Source organism: Panthera pardus, unplaced genomic scaffold (assembly GCF_024362965.1).
Source record: "Panthera pardus isolate Hobbes unplaced genomic scaffold, ASM2436296v1 HiC_scaffold_13, whole genome shotgun sequence".
Lineage (NCBI taxonomy): Eukaryota > Metazoa > Chordata > Mammalia > Carnivora > Felidae > Panthera > Panthera pardus.
Genome location: NW_026526688.1, coordinates 159,615,672 through 159,634,019, shown reverse-complemented (window position 1 = coordinate 159,634,019; position 18,348 = coordinate 159,615,672). Strand labels below are relative to the sequence as shown.

The window sequence follows — 18,348 nt, the reverse complement described above, 5'->3', positions numbered from 1 at the left end:
GTTCTCCCAACTCCCGTGGCTGGTCCTCCCCACTCCTCTGGGTTTAAAGCTTCCCCTAGCTTCCCGGCCATCTCCTCCCCTCCCCCAGCCCCGGGTTCGGCGAATCTGCTGCGCGGCGGACCCCGCTAGTGGGCGCGAGATACCCGGCGGCAGCCAACGCGCCGGGAGACTGGCCCCGGCCGCACAGTGACCGCGGGTGTTGTCTACGCTGCGTGGACCTACGTCTCTACCCTGCGTCCGCCTCGGGGGCCACACCTGCCGGGATCCAGAACCCAGGCTCCAGCGCGCGGGCGCGCGGAAGGAGGGAAAGAAATTAGGACGGTGGAGATGGAGAGGGGGAAGGGGAAGAAGAAGGGGAAGGAGCCAGAGAAAGAAAAAATTCGGGAAAAAGGAAAGGAGGAGAAAGAGAAAAAGGAGGTGGAGAAGGGGAAAATTAAGGGAAAAGAGAAGAAGGGGAAAGAGACAGGGAAGGAGGAGAAAAATAAGTGTAGAGAGGAGGAAAAGAAAGAGCGGGAGACCGAGAAAGAGAAGGAACACCTTGAGGGAAAAGAAGACAAAGAGAAGAAGGATAACAACGTCTTGACGAAGCCCCCGCTGGAGCCTCTGGTAAGGGGCCGGTGCCTCGGACCCGTTCCCCAAGGCCATTATCGGCGGTCAGGCCCGAGCGCCGCTGGCTCTGTTACGTCCGAGGCCCCGACCGGCGGGAGGGAATCCGGTCTCCTTGGGCATTTTAATCTGTGGGTGGGAGGGGGTGTGCCAAGCTTCGCCGGACCCATCGCTACCCCTTTTCCCCGTCACCTGCCTCACCCTCACGGCTAACTAACCCTGCCGCTGCGCCCCACCCCTCTTCGGGTCTAGCGTTGAGGAAGAAGAGGTCCTGGTTGGTCTTCACGGGGCCGGAACAGCCCTTCTTGGGCCCCATCTCCGTCCAGCGCTCAGCACTGGCGCACCCGCCGCCTACAGCACAGAAACCAGACCCGAACCCTCGCCGCGCGCGGGCTCTCCAACCTAGTCCTTCCCGTTGAACACGTTCTTTGTCAGAAAGTGTAGGGTCCCTGAATTCGTGCAGGGTGTGTTTTAGGGCTAGACCTTCTCCGTGGTTACAATAAAAATTGTTTTCAAACTACTAGCGCCCAGAAGGGATGGTCACAAAGTTTTAACTGAGAGGTCTCAGAAACCAGGCGCTGCAATCAAAAAAACCAAATACCTATGATTCTACTTATATGAGGTACCTAGAGTGGTCCAAATCATATAGAGTAGAACTGATGATTGCCTGGGGTTGAGGGCTGGGAGAGTGGGGAGCCAGTCATGACTACCGAGTTTGAGTTTTGCAAGATGAAGAGCATTATGAATGTAGTTAAAACCACTGAATTGTATGCTTAATAATGGTTAAGATGGTAAATTTTATGTGAATTTTGCCACAGTTAAAAAATTGAGGGGCGGGGGCGGGTAGGATAAAAAGGAAAAGCAAGCATTAAGCCCAGCTGAATGGACTTCTGCTCCTGGAGTTCCTGAGCTCACAGGCGCTTTTCTGGTTCTAAACAATTTGAATTATTAACTGAGATTTGATCTCTGGTAAAACACAGACTATTATAGATCCAAATGTAAAAGGAATGACTTTTGATAGGGAACAGAGGTGTTCAAAATCACAAATTGTGTCCGAACTCTTGGTTTACATTAATCCCAGCTTTCCTTAAGAGATTAGATAAACAAGAGGAAGCATGTATTTTAGCATGCATTTTGCTAAAATAAGGTAAAATGTAAAGCGTCAGTGACTGCTAAATTTCTAGAAAGGATGGGCTTAGGGTCAGTGATGTGGTTGGAAAGAGTAGGGAACTGTTTTAATTCACACTTCCATAGGATCTCAGATACCATTAATTTAGTACCACTGAGAAAGAAAAAAAAAAATGCTGCCAATCAAAACATGACATACCATGAATTGTAAAATCCTCATTTCAGAGATGTTAAAATGTGGGAGGGAAAAATGCATCTTGGAATTGATGAAATATGTTGGGGTAGCCTTGAGCATGGGGCCATTTGTGGAGGCAATAAGGGAGACACAATCCACACCCTACAGCCATTTATTCCTTACCATGACACTCCCAGAATGACACTGTAACATTTAGATGCAGATGAGAGGCAACATGAATGAAGGTAGGAAATAACTATGGAAACACTATTTGCTATAAGAGCCATCAAGAATTAACTCCAAAAACATGTACTTCGTCTTCTTTTTTAAATTTTTAAAAATGTTTATTCATTTTTGAGAAAGACAGAGACAGAGCGTGAGTGGGGGAGGGGCAGAGAAAGAGGGAGTCACAGAATCCTAAACAGGCTCCCGGCTCTGAGCGCAGAACCCTTGCCAGCTTGAACCCACAAACCGTGAGATCATGACCTGAGCAGAAGTTGGTCGCTCAACTGACTGAGCCACCCAGGCGCCCCAACATGTATTTGTCTAATTCTGGTATTCAGGAGACAGTTTTGATAAATCATGCTCTCTGTACAAGACCCTGTTAGACCAGACCTTAAAACATCTTACTTTCACATAGATCTTATTTTTAAAAAAAAAACAATAGGAACAGTGAAAAAAATTCACTTTTTTTCCAGAAACCCAGTCTAAATCTAATGTCAACATTTAGTATTTGAGTACAAATGTAAATGATTATTATTTCCAAACCAGTGCCATTGAAGACAATTACTGGTGTTTTTGTGCATGAGAAACTTCTTCAGCAGGCTGTTTGGGAAATAGAATTGAATTCCTATGCAATCTTGCAGTATCGTTGGTCATTTACTACTGATCACATTAAATTTTGCACCCTAATAGCCACTTTTATGAGCACTCTTAACTTTGTCTTCATACCAGTCTGCAATGCTTGTCTCTCAGTCACTTGTCATAAAAATTTTTAAGGCTGGTATGTTGGTGGAATGCTTCTTTCTAAAGTTTGTGTCAAGTTCAACAGGTTTTAATGTCAGGTTTTAAAATAAACGTTTGTGATTGGAACCGGTTTTTTTTTTATATATTTTTTTTAAATTTTTTTTTTAACGTTTATTTATTTTTGAGACAGAGAGAGACAAAGCATGAGCGGGGGAGGGTCAGACACAGAATCTGAAACAGGCTCCAGGCTCTGAGCTGTCAGCACAGAGCCCGACACGGGGCTCAAACTCATGGACCTCAAGATCATGACCTGAGCCGAAGTCAGCCGCTTAACCGACTGAGCCACCCAGGTGCCCCTGGAACTGGTTTAACAATTTCTATAACCTTAGCCTTTTCATTTAATCATAATACTTATCGTAAAGAGTATAAGAAGGGAACTTTGCTCTAAAGTCTTCTAATCTAGTGATCCAATTGGGAAAACAAAACAGATCCGTAATAAGAAACCTTAGATGCTTACTTGCTGAATGGCACAGTCAGTACATGAACCATAGAGATCCCAAGATCTCAAATAGACTGAATTCTGGTGCAATCCCCAGTGGACATGAACTCAAGAAGCAAAATGAAATGTGAAAATTGATCCTGTGATCTACGGCACTTCCTATAAATCCTGATCTACATAAAGTCTATATTTGATAGATTGACCAGGAGTTGGGGGATGGAAGGGTGTGGTGTGATTAATACCACATAACTAATGGCAGATTATAAAATACATACTGATTGGTACAGTTTGTTCTAGACATATTAATTTTTTTAAGTAAACTCTACACCCAGCGTGGGGCTTGAACTCACGACCCCAAGACTAAGAGTCCCGTCCTCTACCAACTGAGCTCAGCCGGGTTCCCCTAGATATATTAAATTTTTTGTGAAGTTTTGCTCTGGTTTACAGTTCCACAATTATCATCGGGTCCTACCACAGGCAGGCACACTGCCAGGAGCCAGGAAAACGAGGCCCTGGTCACATGGGTTTATTGTTTTGTCTTTTTTTTTTTCACAGGAAAAAAATAAGCAGATCCTTGTGTTGGGCCTGGACGGAGCAGGAAAGACCAGTGTTCTCCACTCTCTAGCTTTAAACAAAGTCCAGCACAGTGTGGCACCCACCCAAGGTTTCAATGCAGTATGCATCAACACTGAAGATAGCCAAATGGAATTCCTAGAGAGTAAGCCCTCTTTCTTATTAGTAAACAGGAGAGGTTCATTTTGTTATACCTTAAGCCAGACATACTATTAGCAACATTGCATCTGTATGAAAAGTAACACTGGGTAAGATTTTCCTATACTTTTAGAATGCATATATAGTTTAATAGTGCAGTGGAGGGACAGGGGGAATCACTTTCTTTTCTTTTTATTTTCTCCATTTTACAGTGCTGGTATAAGAGGAAGCTGAAAGGAAAGCTGTAGCACCCCCTCCTATAACGGTCTCTCTCCTCCCTTACTACCTCTAATAAACATGCAGTCTAGGTAAATAAAGTGTACTTCCTTCTCTGCAAATGCAACTATAAACAAGCCCTAAACCTCTTTTTGTAACCAGATGGCAGCCCAGAAGTCTCTACTCTAAAGTAATTCTGGAGTCACCGCTTCTCTAAATATTGCTGTTCCCCAAAGTTGCATAGATTCTCTTCTCTTTACACTCTCTCCTTGGATGATTTCATCCATCCTATTGGCCTTAAATATCATCCCTCTGCTAATGAATCCCAGATTTATCCATCCAGCCCAAACATATCCAGATGTCACCTGACATTTCCACCTAGATATCTAATTGGCCTCTCAAACCTAAAATGGTCAAAACTAAGTGCTTGATTTATCTCCATATCTGTTCCTTTCCCTATAATCTACTGGTCAGTAAATGGCCCCTCACCTATCTTGTTACTCAAGCTGGAAAACTAGCGGTCACCCTTGATTTCTTCTTATGCAGCCTCACCTCTAGTTCACAAATAAAACACTATGAGTTTTTCTACTGCTAAAACAAATCCTGTATTCATCAGTTATATCCTTTCCTACTGCACCTATTTGAGTTGGAACCTATACTGTCTCTTACTTAGATTACTGCCATCACCTTTTTTATTTTTGCTTTCATCCAGTTACAAAGAGAAAATGTGGGCCAAGAAATCGGTAAATGTGTAGGCAGATCTTTCAGCTAACAACATTATTAGGAATAGAGTTTTCAATTTGTTAAGAAGCTATAGGAGAAATAATAACTTTAACCAAATATATAGCTAAGAAAATAGTCTCAAAGTATAAAAAGTGAAAAGAAAGGAAGGAAGGGAGGAAAAGAGAGGAAGATTCCAACCAGGGGTAGAAAGGGACATACACTACCATTGGAGTGAGGGACTTCAACATATTGTCAATTATTAATAGGATCAAAACTAGAAAAGACACAAAATTTGAACATAATCAACAAGTTTCATCCAATGGACAATATAAGATTGTCCAATTAGACAATTTTAGCTACATCCCAAGTCTAAAAATACATGTTCTTCTTAAATACTCATGGAACATTTACTGAAATTGACCACTTCATGGACCATACAGCAAGTCTTAACAAATTTTTCAGAGAAGGGGCATCATACAAACCATGTTCTTTGACTACATTGCAATTAAATTAGAAGTTAATAACAAAAAAGATAAAAATCCCCTATATAGATGAGATGTCATGATGTCACACACACAAAAAAAGAACAACCCAAATGTTCATTCATGCTTAAATTAAGTATGTTAAAACCACGTGAATAACTTAGAAGATTACAGAACATTCTTTTAAAAAATTAATAACACGAAATACTTTACGGAATTAGCCTAGCTCTATAAAAGGAAAACAAAAGAAAGGCAAATCAAGACCCTTTCCCAGTAGTATTTTAAATGTTTTTGTTAAATTCCTAAAACAGGGGTCTTCAAACTACTGACTTCTGTTGTAGTGTGGAAGCAGCCACAGACAATATGTGAACAAATCCACATGTCTGTGTTCTGATAAAGCTTTATTTGTAGGCACTGAAATCCAAATGTGATATAATGTTCATATTATGAAATGTTATTCTTTCTTTTTTTTCCCTGAAATTTAAAAGTGTAAAATCCATTCTTTCTTCATGGGCTATACAAAAATAGGCGTTGGGCCAGATTTAAACTGTGGGCCATAATTTGCCAACCTCTCTTCTAGGAGAAAAACAAAAACTAAGTTCGCTGTATATATATTATTATCATTACTAGTAAGTTTCTTCTGGGAAGAATCAGCAGAATGAAATAATCCAAAGGCATTTTTTTTCTGAGGCAAGTATTCCTTAATGTTCACAGGATCATATTAACTCTTAGTGCAATGTTAAGAGAGAAATTAGTTCTGGGATGTTGACAAAGGAAAAAGATTGTTCAAATGAGGCTGGCCAGTGAATTCAGTCCATCTAAAACTTATTTTAGAGAAAGGTGTGTTTTAACCCACCACCCTGAGTTATTTTAGTAGCCTACTCCCATTTTCTGAGTTTAACAGATAGGATGGCTGTGGCCCCTGGGGTCGCTATGTTTACGGATCAGAAGACATCCTCTGTAGTATCTAGTGTCTTTATGCTGATCCTTTGTGTTCCAGAATGATTGGACCACTTGTGGAGGGTAAATATTCCCACCAACCATTTCCCTCATAACAGCTCTCTGGTCATTCTCTGAATTGGGTACACTCTAACACACATCTGTCCAGTGTTTGGATATTATCTAAAAGTATCTTTCCTGGCTCCTCAGTGGACACTTCTGCAATGTTTTTGGTGTCTTCTTTCTCTACTATTCTGTATAGTTGGTGGCAGTGAACCTTTCCGTTCCTATTGGGAAATGTACCTGTCCAGAGGATTGCTGCTGATCTTTGTGGTAGATTCAGCAGATCACAACAGATTACCTGAAGCCAAGAAACACCTTCATCAATTAATTGGAACAAACCCAATCCTTCCTCTGGTTGTGTTTGCAAACAAACAGGTAAAAATCTGTGCAAATATAAGTGGTATTCAATAGCTTTATTGTCAATGAAAGAAATATAAATGTCTACTTTTAATAGCTGGATATTTAACAATATGCTGTATATTCAGTTTAGTTTATACTTATTAGATCTTCTGGATTATAAACTCCTTGAGAATAAAGACCATTATTCATCTTTGTGTCCTTCAGAATACTTAGTATACTGTACATAGTAGAAATTCAAAAAATATGTGTTGAATTTAATTTCAATAAACATTTACTGATGGTTGAATTGATTTCAACAAAATATTTGAGGGACTACTATATATAAAGAAATAGTTTGTTTTAGATCAATTAACCTGACCTGAATTTATTTCTCACATATACATTATAGATATTAAACTACCATGGAGAAATTGGAACCCGTGTACAGTGTCATTGGGAATGTAAAATGGTGCAGCCACTATAGAAAACAGTATGGCGGTTCCTTAACAAATTAAAAATATAACTCCCATATGATCCACCAATTCCACTTCTGAGTATATACTCAAAAGAATTAAAAGCAGGAACTCAAACAGATACTTGTACATCCATATTCACAGCAGAATTATTCACAATGCCAAAAGGTAGAAGCAAACCAAGTGTTCTTCCATGGATGAATGGATAAACAAAATGTGATATATACACACAATGGGATATCATTCAGCATTAAAACAGGAAATTCTGGTACATTTTATTACATGTATGACCCTTGAGGACAATATGGTAAGTGAAAGAAGCCAGTCACAAAACAACAAACACTGTGTGATTCCACTTTTACGAGGTACCTAGAGTAGTTAAATTCATAGACACAGATAGTAGATTAGAGATTACTAGGGAATGGGAGGAGAGGAGATGGTAGAGTTATTGTTTAATGAACACAGGTTTATATTGATGATGGTTGCCTTGAGTTGGGGGAGGGAGAAATGGGGAGTTATTGTGCTGTGAGTAGAGAGTTTCAGTTTTGCAAAGTGAAAAGACTTCTGGAGGTGGATTGTTGAACAAAATGTGACTGTACTGAAGTGTACACTTAAAAATGGTTAAAATGGTAAATTTTGTTATGTGTATTTTACCATAATAAAATCAGTTTTAAAAAATTGAACATCTATAGCATTATAATACTAAAGCCCCTCTCTCAATTGCTAAGGTTGCCAATTATTAGAGAACTTGATTCTCCCACTGCTTCTAAGGGCAAATGTTTATGAAAGTAAACTAAGTAATTACAAATGATGACCTAAAGTAGGAGCCTATGTTACAGTCCAGTGTAGAAGCTACTTCAGAATTTTTTTTTTTTGAGAGACAGATAGAGAGAGAGAGAGAGGGAATGCATGTAGCAGGGGCAGAGAGAGAGGAAGAGAGAGAAAATGGGCATTTGGGTTATTTCCAATTTTTTATTGGTATTTAAAGTGCTACAGTGAATCTCAATGTATGTGTTTCCTTGTAGATACGTATCAACATTTCTCTAGTGCATATACTTTAAAGAGGAATTGCTGGTTTTTCAGATTTGTACATACTCAGTTTTCCTAGATCTTACTTACCAAGTTTTTTTTTTTTTTTCCCAAAGATACTGCACCAATTTATTCTTCCACCAATGGAATATGACAGTTTTTGCAGCTACATATCCTTCTCAGTACTTGGCATTGTCAAACTTTTTCATTTTTACCAATCTGATGGGGCTGAAATTTTATCCCATTATTCTAATTTGCATTTCCTTAGTTACTAGTGAGCTTGAACATCTTTTCAGATGTGCATTGGTTATTAGTTTCAAATTCGTTTCATTCTTTGAAGCTAATTTCTACGTCTGTGAATTGTCTTTTAATATCTTTTCACAGATTCCTATTAGGGTGTTCATCTTTTCCTATTTGAGTTGTAGAAATCTTTCATATCTTTTGGGAAAATAATCCTTTGTTACTTCTGTGCATTACAAATATCTTCTCCAGCAACCTGTTGGCTATTATTTTACTTTGCTTATGGTTCTCTTTTTTATACATAGCTTTCCATTTATTTTTTAAACCACCACATTAAAAAATTGTTATTTAAAAAAAAAAATTAAAAAAAAATTGTTATTTTAATTCTAGTATAGTTAACAGTGTTATATTACTTTCAGGTGTATAATATAGTGATTCAGTAGTTCTATATGTTACTCAGTGCTCATCAAGATAAGTATACTCTTTAATCCCCTTCACCTATTTCACCCATCCCCCCATCCATCCACCTCCCCTCTAGTAACTGTTTGTTCTCTATAGTTAAGAGTCTGGTTTTTGGTATGTCTCTTTTTCTTTCCTTTGTTTCTTCCATATCTTAAATTCCACATATGAGTGAAACGTACGGTATTTTTCTTTCTCTGACTGGCTTATTTTACTTAGCATTATGCTCTCTAGATCCATCCATGTTTCTGCAAATGGCAAGATTTCATTCTTTTTATGGCTGAATAGTAATAATAATGATAATAATAATAATAATAAATACACACACACACACACACAATGGAATATTCTTTATGCCACATCTTCTTTAGCCTGTCATCTATTGATGGACACTTGAGTTGCTTTCATAGTTTTACAATTGTAAATAATGCTGCAATAAACACAGGGGTAATTGGTATTTTTATATTTTGGTGGGATTATAGGGTAGTTCTTTTTTTTCTTTTTTTTTTTTTTTTTTGTAAGTAAACTCTATACCCAGTGTGGGGATCAAACTCGCGACCTTGAGATCAAGAGTCGCATGCTCTACTGACTGAGCCAGCTGGACGTGCTGGGGTAGTTCTATTTTTATTCTTTTGAGGAACCTCCATACTATTTTCTACAGTGGCTGCACCAGTTTGCATCCCCACCAACAGTGCATGAGGGTTCCTTTTTCTCCACATCTTTGCCAACACTTGTTATTTCTTGTGGTTTTGATTTTAGCCATTCTGACAGGTGTGAGGTAATATTGTGGTTTTGATTTGCATTTGCCTGGTGGTGAGTAGTGTTGAGCATCTTTTCATGTGTCTTTTGGCCATATGTATGTCTTCTTTGGAGAAATGTCTGTTCATGTGTTCTGCCCATTTTTTAATTGTATTATTTGTTTTTCTTGGTATTGAGTTGCATGAGTTATTTTTTTTTTATATTTTGGATACTAACCCTTTATCAGATATGTTACTTCTCCCATTCAGTAGGTTGTCTTTTCTTTTTGTTGCTTGTTTAGTTTTTTTTTTAGTTTTCGTTTGTTTTTAGCTTTCAGGGAATTTTTGTTTTTTGTTTGGTTTTTGGTTTTTGGTTTTTGGTTGGTTTTGTTTGTTTGTTTGTTTGTTTGTTTGTTTGTTTGTTTTGCTGTGCAGAAGCTTTTTATTTTCATGTAGTCCCAACAGTTTATTTTTGCTTTTGTTTCCCTTGCCTCAGCAGAAATATCTAGAAAAATGTTGCTACAGCCAATGTCAGAGATATTATTGCCTGTGCTCTCTTCTAGGATTTTTATGGTTTCAGGTCTCGTATTTAGGTCCTTAATCCATTTTGAGTTTGTTTTTGTGTGCTGTTTAAGAAAATGGTCCAGTTTCATTCTTTTGCATGTTGCTGTCCAGTTTTCCCAACACCATTTGTTGAAGACACTTTTTCCCATTGCATATCCTTGCCTTTTTTGTCTTAGATGGATTAACCATATAATTGTGAGTTTATTTCTGGGTTTTCTAACTCTGTTCTATTGATCTCTGTTTTTGTGCCAGTACCATACTGTTTTGATTACTACAGTTTTGTAGTATAACTTGATGTCTGGAATTGTGCTGCCTCTACTTTGGTTTTTCTTTTTCAAGATGGCTTTGGCTATATGGGGTCTTTTGTGGTTACATACACATTTTAGGATTGTTTTGTCTAGCTCTGTGAAAAATGCTGGTGGTATATGATAGGGATTGCATTAAATGTGTAGATTGCTTTGAGTAGTATAGATATTTTAACAATATGTGTTCTTCTAATACATGAGCATGGGATGTCCTTCCATTTCATTGTGTTGTCTTCAGTTTCTTTCATCAATGTTTTATAGTCTTCTTTTTTAAAAAAAAATTTTAAATGTTTTTATTTATTTTTGAGACAGGGAGACAGAGCATGAACAGGGGAAGAGCAGAGAGAGAGGGAGACACAGAATCCAAAACAGGCTCCAGGTTCTGAGCTGTCAGCACAGAGCCTGACACGGGGCTCAAACTCACGGACTGTGAGATCATGACCTGAGCTGAAGTTGGACGCTTAACTGACTGAGCCACCCAGACACCCCAATGTTTTATAGTTTTCAGAGTACTGGTCTTTTACCTCCTTGGTTAGGTTTATTCCCAGGTATTTTATTATTTTTGGTGCAATTGTAAATGGAATTATTTCCTTAATTACTCCTTCTGCTGCTTCATTATTAGTGTCTAAGAAATGCAACAGATTTCTATACATTGACTTTGTATCCTGTGACTTTACTGAATTCATTTATCAGTTCTATCAGTTTTTTGGTGGAGTCTTTTGGGTTTTCTATGTATAGTATCATGTCATCTGCAAACAGTGAAAACTTTACTTCTTCCTTACCAATTTGGATGCCTTTTATTTCTTTTTCATGGATGATTGCTGTGGCTAGGACTTCCAGTACTATAGAATGAACATCCCTGTCTTATTCCTTTTTTTCCCCAAGATTTATTTATTTATTTGTTTGTTTGTTTGTTTGTTTGTTTTGGGGGGGGCACAAGTGAGCGAGGAGCAGAGAGAGAGAGAGGGAGAAAGAGAGAGAGAGAAGCAGGGTTCACCTGAAGCGGGGCTTGTGATCACCCAAACTGGGGCTCAAGTTCACCCGAATCGGGGCTCAAGCTCACCTGATGGGGGGCTCGTGCTCACCCGAAGTGGCACTCAAATTCACAAATCGTGAGATCATGACCTGAGCCCAAGTCAGATGTTTAACTGACTGAGCCATCTAGGTGCCCCATCCTTGTCTTATTCCTGACCTTAAGGGAGAAGCTCTCAGTTTTTTCCCATTGAGTATGATGTTAGCTGTGGGTTTTTCATATAATTATATGGCCTTTATTATGTTGAGGTATGTTCTCTCTAAAACTACTTTGTGGGGGGAGTGGGGGTTATCATGAATGGATGTTGCACTTTGTCCACTGCTTTTTCTGCATCTACTGAAATGATTACATGGTTTTTATCCTTTCTCTTATTGCTGTGATGTATCACATTGATTGATTTGCAAATATTGAACCACTCTTGCATCCCAGGAATAAATCCTACTTGATTATGGTGAATAATTTTTTTAATATATTATTGGATTCGGTTTGCTAATATTTTGTTGCAGATTTTTGCATCTATGTTTATCAGAGATATTGGCTTGTAGTTCTCCTTTTTTGTGGTGTCTTGCTCTGGTTTTGGTGTTGGGTAATGCTGGCCTCATAGAATGAATTTGGAAGTTTTTCTTCCTCTTCTATTTTCTGAAATAGTTCAAGAAAAATAGATATTAACTCTTCTTTAAATGTTTGGTAGAATTCACCTGCAAAGCCTTCTAGTCCTGGACTTTTGTTTGTTGGGAGTTTTTTGATTATTGATTTGATTTTCATTGCTGGAAATTGGTCTGTTCAAACTTTATTTTTCTTTCGGATTCAGTTTTGGGAGGTTATATGTTTCTAGGAATTTATCCATTTCTTGTAGGTTGTCCAATTTGTTGGCATATAATTTTTAATTATATTCTTTTATAATCATTTGTATTTCTGTGGTGTTGGTTGATATTTTTCCTTTTTTGTTTCTGATTTTGCTCCTTTGAGTGCTCTCTCTCTCTCTCTATTTTTTATTTTTTGATGAACCCAGCTAGAGGTTTATCAATTTTGTTGATCTTTTCAAAAAATCAGCTCCTAGTTTCATTGATCTGTTCTGTTGGGTCTTTTTTTTTTTTTTTTTAGTTTCTATATCATTTATTTCTGCTCTAATCTTTATTACTTCCTTCCTTCTGCTGGTTTGAGGTTTTGTTTCATCTTCTTTTTGTAGCTCTTTTAGGTATATTGTTAAGTTGTTTATCTGGGAATTTTCTTGCTTCTTGAGGTAGACTTGTATTACTATAAACTTCCCTCTTAAAACCACTTTTGCTGTATCCCAAAGATTTTGGACCATTGCGGTTTTGTTTTCATTTTTCTCCATGTAATTTTTATTCCTTGGTTGACCTATTCATTGTTTATTAGCATGTTATTTATCCTCCATGTATTTGTGCTCTTTCCAGTTTTTTTCTTATGGTTCATTTCTAGTTTCATAGTGTTGTGGTCAGAAAAGATGCATGGTTTAAGTTCAGTCTTTTTGTATTTGTTGAGATTTGTTTTGTGGGTTGATATGTAATCTGTTCTGGAGAATGTTCCATGTGCACTTGAAAAGGATGTGTATTCTGCTGTTTTAGGATGGAATTTTCTGAATATATCTGTTAAATCCATCTAGTCTAGTGTGTCATTCAAAGCCAGTGTTTCCTTGTTGCTTTTCTATTTGGATCATCTGTCCATTGATGTAAGTGGGGTGTTAAAGTCCCCTTATTATTATATTACTACTGATTATTTCCTTTATGTATGTTATTAATTGTTTTATGTATTTGGGTACTTTCATGTTGGGTGCATAAATATTTACAATTGTTATATCTTCTTGTTGGATTGTCCCCTTTATTATTATGTCATGTCTTTCTTTGTCTCTTGTTACAGTCTTTGGACACCTGTGTGGTTCAGTCAGTTAAGCATCCAACTTTTGATTTTGGCTCAGGTTATGATCTCACAGTTTTTGAGTTCAAGCCACGGTTTGGGCTCCACACTGACAATGCGGAGCATGCTTGGGATTCTCTCTCTCCCCCTCTCTCTCTGCCCCTCCCCACCCTCTCTCTTTCAAACTAAATAAATAAACTTAAAAAAATTCTTTATGAAGTCTACAGTATCCAATGTAAGTATTGCTACCTCAGCTTTCTTTTGACATCCATATGCATGATAAATATTTCTCCATCCCTTCACTTTTCAGTATGCATGTGTCTTTAGGTCTAAGATGAGTCTCTTTTTAAAATTTCTAAAGTAAGCTCTACATCCAATGTGGGGCTTGAACTCATGACCCCACAATCAAGAGTCATGTGCTCTACTGACGGAGCCAGCCAGGCACCCCTGAAATGAATCTCTTGTAGCCAGTATATATATGGGTCTTGTTTTTTAATCTATTCCATCACTCTATGTCTTTTGATCAGAGCATTTAGTTCATGCTAATTATTGATAGGTTTGTATTTATTGCCATTTTGTTACTTGTTTTGTGGTTGTTTTTGTAGCTCTTCTCTGATCCTTTCCTCTGTTCTTTTCTCTCACAGTTTGCTGGCTTTCTTTAGTGATATATTTGCATTTCTTTTTCTTTAAGTTTTGCATATCTATTTTTGCATATCTTTTTTTGCATACCTATTATTGATTTTTGATTTGTGGTTACCATTATGTTATATATATAATACCTACGTATAGCATTCTGTATAATAAGTTGATGGTCACTTAAGTTTGAAACATTCTTTACTCTTCTCCCCACATTTTAGGTATATGGTACCATACTTTACATCCTTTTATTTTTTTAATTCCTTGACTGATTTTTACATATATACTTATTTGTATTGCTTTTGTGCTTCCTACTTTTCTTACTGTTACTTATGGTCTTTTCACTTAAATAGAGTCCCCTTTAATATTTCTTGTAGGACTGGTTCAGTGGTCATGAACTGTTTTAGCTTTTTTTATCGGGGAAACTCTTTATCTCTCCTATTCTAAATGGTAGCCTTGCTGGATAGAATATTCTTGGCTACAGATTTTTTTCCTTTTAGCCCTTTGAATATATCATGCCACTCCCTTCTGGCCTGCAAAGTTTCTGCAGAAAAATCTGATAGCCTTATGGGATTTCCTTGTATGTAACTGTCTTCTTTTCTTCTGCTGCTTTTATTTTTTCTTAATGTTTATTTGTTTATGAGAGAGATAGGAGAGAGAGAGAGCATGTAAGCAGGGGAGGGGCAGAGAGAGAGGGAAACAGAGAATCCCAAGCAGGCTCCACACTGTCAGCGCAAAGTCCATTGCAGGGTTCAAACCCATGAACCATGAGATCATGACCCGAGCTGAAATCAACAGTCAGACATTCAACCAACTGAGCCACCTAGGCACCTCTTTCTTGCTGCTTTTAAAATTCTCTCTTTACCACTACTTTTTGCCATATTTATTACTATGTTTCTTGATGTGGACCTCCTTGGGTTGATTTCATTGAGGGATCTCTGTGCCTCTTGGATCTGAATATCTGTTTTCTTGCCTAGATTAAGGAGGTTTTCAGCTATTATTTCTTTGAATAAGTTTTCTGTCCCCTCTTCTCTCTGTTCTTTTGGGATCCCTATAATGTGAATATTATTACCCTTGATGGAGCCACTGAGCTCCCTACATCTGTTCTCATTTTGCATATATTTTTATCACCTGTATAGCTTTCCATTTCGAATAGTCTATTTTATCAATGCTTTCCTTTGTGGTTTGTATCTCTTATCTTCATCAAATTGAATAAACAGAGCCATTTTTAAACAGTCAAATTTATAACTTTTACTGGGGCTTAATAATGAAAGATTTGGATATTCGAGTTAAGTTTTGGATATTAAGGCATCTTTGGTTTAGTTTAAGGCATCTTTGTTGATATTCCTTTGCCAAAGTAATCTATGCTTTTAGATGACTCATTGGTTCAAGTTATTATATAAGGATTTTTAAAAAGTCATCTTACTATTTTTACTTTTTGAGTGATGGCCTCTATTCTATTAATGCACAGTTATGCAAGTATGGAATAAACCTGGGATTTATCCCTGATGTGCTTTTTGTTTTTAACATATGTTGACTTTTATTTTATTTATTATTTTTTAAGTTTATTTGTTATTTTTTTAAGTAAACTCTATGCCCAACGTGGGGGCTCAAACTTATGACCCCAAGATCAAGAGTTGCATGCTCTACTGACTGAGCCCTGTCCCTGATGTGCTTTTATCATTACAAGGAGCTCCTCTTTTTATCCAACACTCTCCTCATATATATTCTTCCTCTCCAATTCCATCAATGAATTTATTAACTTAAGACATTGTCCACATGTTACTGAATCCATTAACACTGTTTAAAAAGTCACTGCGGGGTCTAAAACTAAATGAATTCTGGTTTCAGGCAGGCACTATATTGGGGTGACCAACATTTAGAAATGTAATAAACTCCAGCCAGATACTATCAGAAACATTTTTCTAGATATGTCTCCTGAGGCAAAGGAAACAAAAACCAAAATAAACTATTGGGACTGCACCAGAATAAAAAAGAACCCATCAACACAGCAAAGGAATCCATCAACAAAATGAAAAGGCAAATACTAATTGGGAAAAGGTATTTGCAAATGATATATTTGATGAGGACTTAATATCCAAAATATATAAAGAACTTAAACAATTCAACACACACAAAAAACAATAATGCAATGAAAACATAGGCAAAAGACATGAACAGACATTTCTCTGAAGAAGACATACAAATAGCCAACAGATCCATGAAAATATGCTCAACATCACTCATAATCAAGGGAATACAAATCAAAATCACATTGAGATATCATCTCACATCTGGCAGAATGACTAGAATCAAAACGGTAAGAAATAATAAGTGTTGGTGAGGGTGTGGAGAAAAAAGGACCCTTGTGCACTGTTGGCGGGAAAATAAATTGGTGCAAACACTGTGGAAACAGTATGGCAGGTCCAGGTTATCAAAAAATTAAAAACAGAAATACCATATGATCCAGTGATTCCACTACTGAGTGTTTACCCAAAGAGAACTTAAACACTTAAATGGGTGATGGGTATTAAGGAGGACACTTGTTATGATGAGCACTGGATGTTATATATATAAGTGATAAATCACTAAATTGTACTCCTGAAACCAATATTACACTATATGTTAACTAACTAGAATGTAAATAAAAGTTTGAAAAATAAATAATAAGAAATAAAACTAAAACACCAATTTGAAAAGGCATATGCACCCCTATGTTTATTGCAGCATTATTTACAATAATCAAGACATGGAAGCAACCTAAGTGTCCATCTGTAGGTAAACAAGTAAAGAAGATGTAGTATATACATACATATTTTGGAATATTACCATAAAAAAAGAATGAGATCTTGCCATTTGTGACAATAGGGATGACCTAGAGGGCATTATGCTAAGTGAAGTCAGACAGAGAAAGAAGGATACCATATGATTTCACTTATATGCAGAATATAGCAACAAAAGAACAAATACAAAAAGCAGAAACAGACCCATAAATACAAGGAGATGGGCAAAAAGGAATGAAGGGGAATGGGAGGTACAGGTTTTCAGTTACAGAATAAATAAGTCACAGTGATGAAAGATACAGCACAGGGAATGTAATTAATGGGATTGTAATAGCATTGTATGGTGACAGATGGTAGCTACACTTGTGGTGAGCATTGAATAACACGTTGAGTTGTCAAATTACTATGTTGTACACCTAAAACTAGTGTAACATTGTGTGTCAACTATACCTCAATAAAAAAAAAATAATTCATCCTATTGAATATAATTTTGGGCAAATAAAAAAGAAATGGAAACAAAACAAAAAAAAAAAAAAGCAGATTGACTGCAGTGGTTAGAAAACTGATTAAGATGTTATAAAGGCTTAACTTCATTCCAAAAATTTTTTTTTGATGATAGCTCATAAATACTGGTATAATCCTGCTACCTATTTTTTTTCTTTTCTTTTCTTTTCTTTTCTTTTCTTTTCTTTTCTTTTCTTTTCTTTCTTAAGTAATCGCTATACCCAGTGTGGGGCTTGAACTCATGACCCCAAGATCAAGAGTTGCATGCTCTACCAACTAAGCCAGGCAGGCACCCCATTGCTCGTATAATGCTGATTAAAATCTTTATATTCAGACAACCACTGAAGTCATAATAATGGGGTCACAATATCCTCCACATTAAAATGGAGGTGGGATCATTGAGAGCAATGAGAGTAATACATTTTTCTATCGAAAAGGATTACAAAATAACTAGTTTTTTCCTTTCCTTTTTCTATTCGGGATGAAGGATCTTGAAACAGCCTATCGTATTACAGATATCCACGAAGCTTTGGCATTGTCTGAGGTGGGAAATGACAGGAAGATGTTCTTGTTTGGAACACAAGTGACTGAAAATGGCTCAGAAATACCCTCCGTCATGCAAGATGCCAAAGACTTGATTGCACACCTGGCTGCAGATATGCAGTGACCGAGCCTGGGCCCACTGTGCAGCTCTCAATCTAAATGTCACCAAGGAGTGTTAAGTGACAGGTTTGAAGCCACAGGTTTCCACTGTCGAATAAAAAATAAGCCACTTCCTATTTTCTCAGTGCGTGACATATATACAAAGATAATGTTAATTGATTAAGAGTCTCTCTGTGTTTAGATTTTGAACTTTTAAA

At 37.3% G+C, this 18,348-nt stretch overlaps 1 protein-coding gene across 1 annotated transcript; it reads left to right on the top strand.

Annotated features, from left to right (window-relative positions):
- Positions 1 to 109: 109 nt before the first annotated feature.
- ARL9 (ADP ribosylation factor like GTPase 9) lies at positions 110 to 18,267 on the top strand. Its single transcript, XM_019469203.2, has 4 exons — positions 110 to 606; positions 3,930 to 4,092; positions 6,708 to 6,883; positions 17,976 to 18,267. The coding sequence occupies exons 1-4, from the start codon at positions 328 to 330 to the stop codon at positions 18,153 to 18,155; spliced, it is 798 nt and encodes a 265-aa protein (XP_019324748.2). The 5' UTR covers positions 110 to 327; the 3' UTR covers positions 18,156 to 18,267.
- Positions 18,268 to 18,348: the final 81 nt, after the last annotated feature.

Bases quoted from the DNA above. Each gene is read 5' to 3' on its own strand.
- ARL9 (XM_019469203.2), top strand. From the start codon at position 328: ATGGAGAGGGGGAAGGGGAAGAAGAAGGGGAAGGAGCCAGAGAAAGAA. The intron at 607-3,929 runs GTAAGGGGCCGG...TTTTTTTCACAG, and splicing joins AGCCCCCGCTGGAGCCTCTG to GAAAAAAATAAGCAGATCCT. The intron at 6,884-17,975 runs GTAAAAATCTGT...TTCGGGATGAAG, and splicing joins TTGTGTTTGCAAACAAACAG to GATCTTGAAACAGCCTATCG.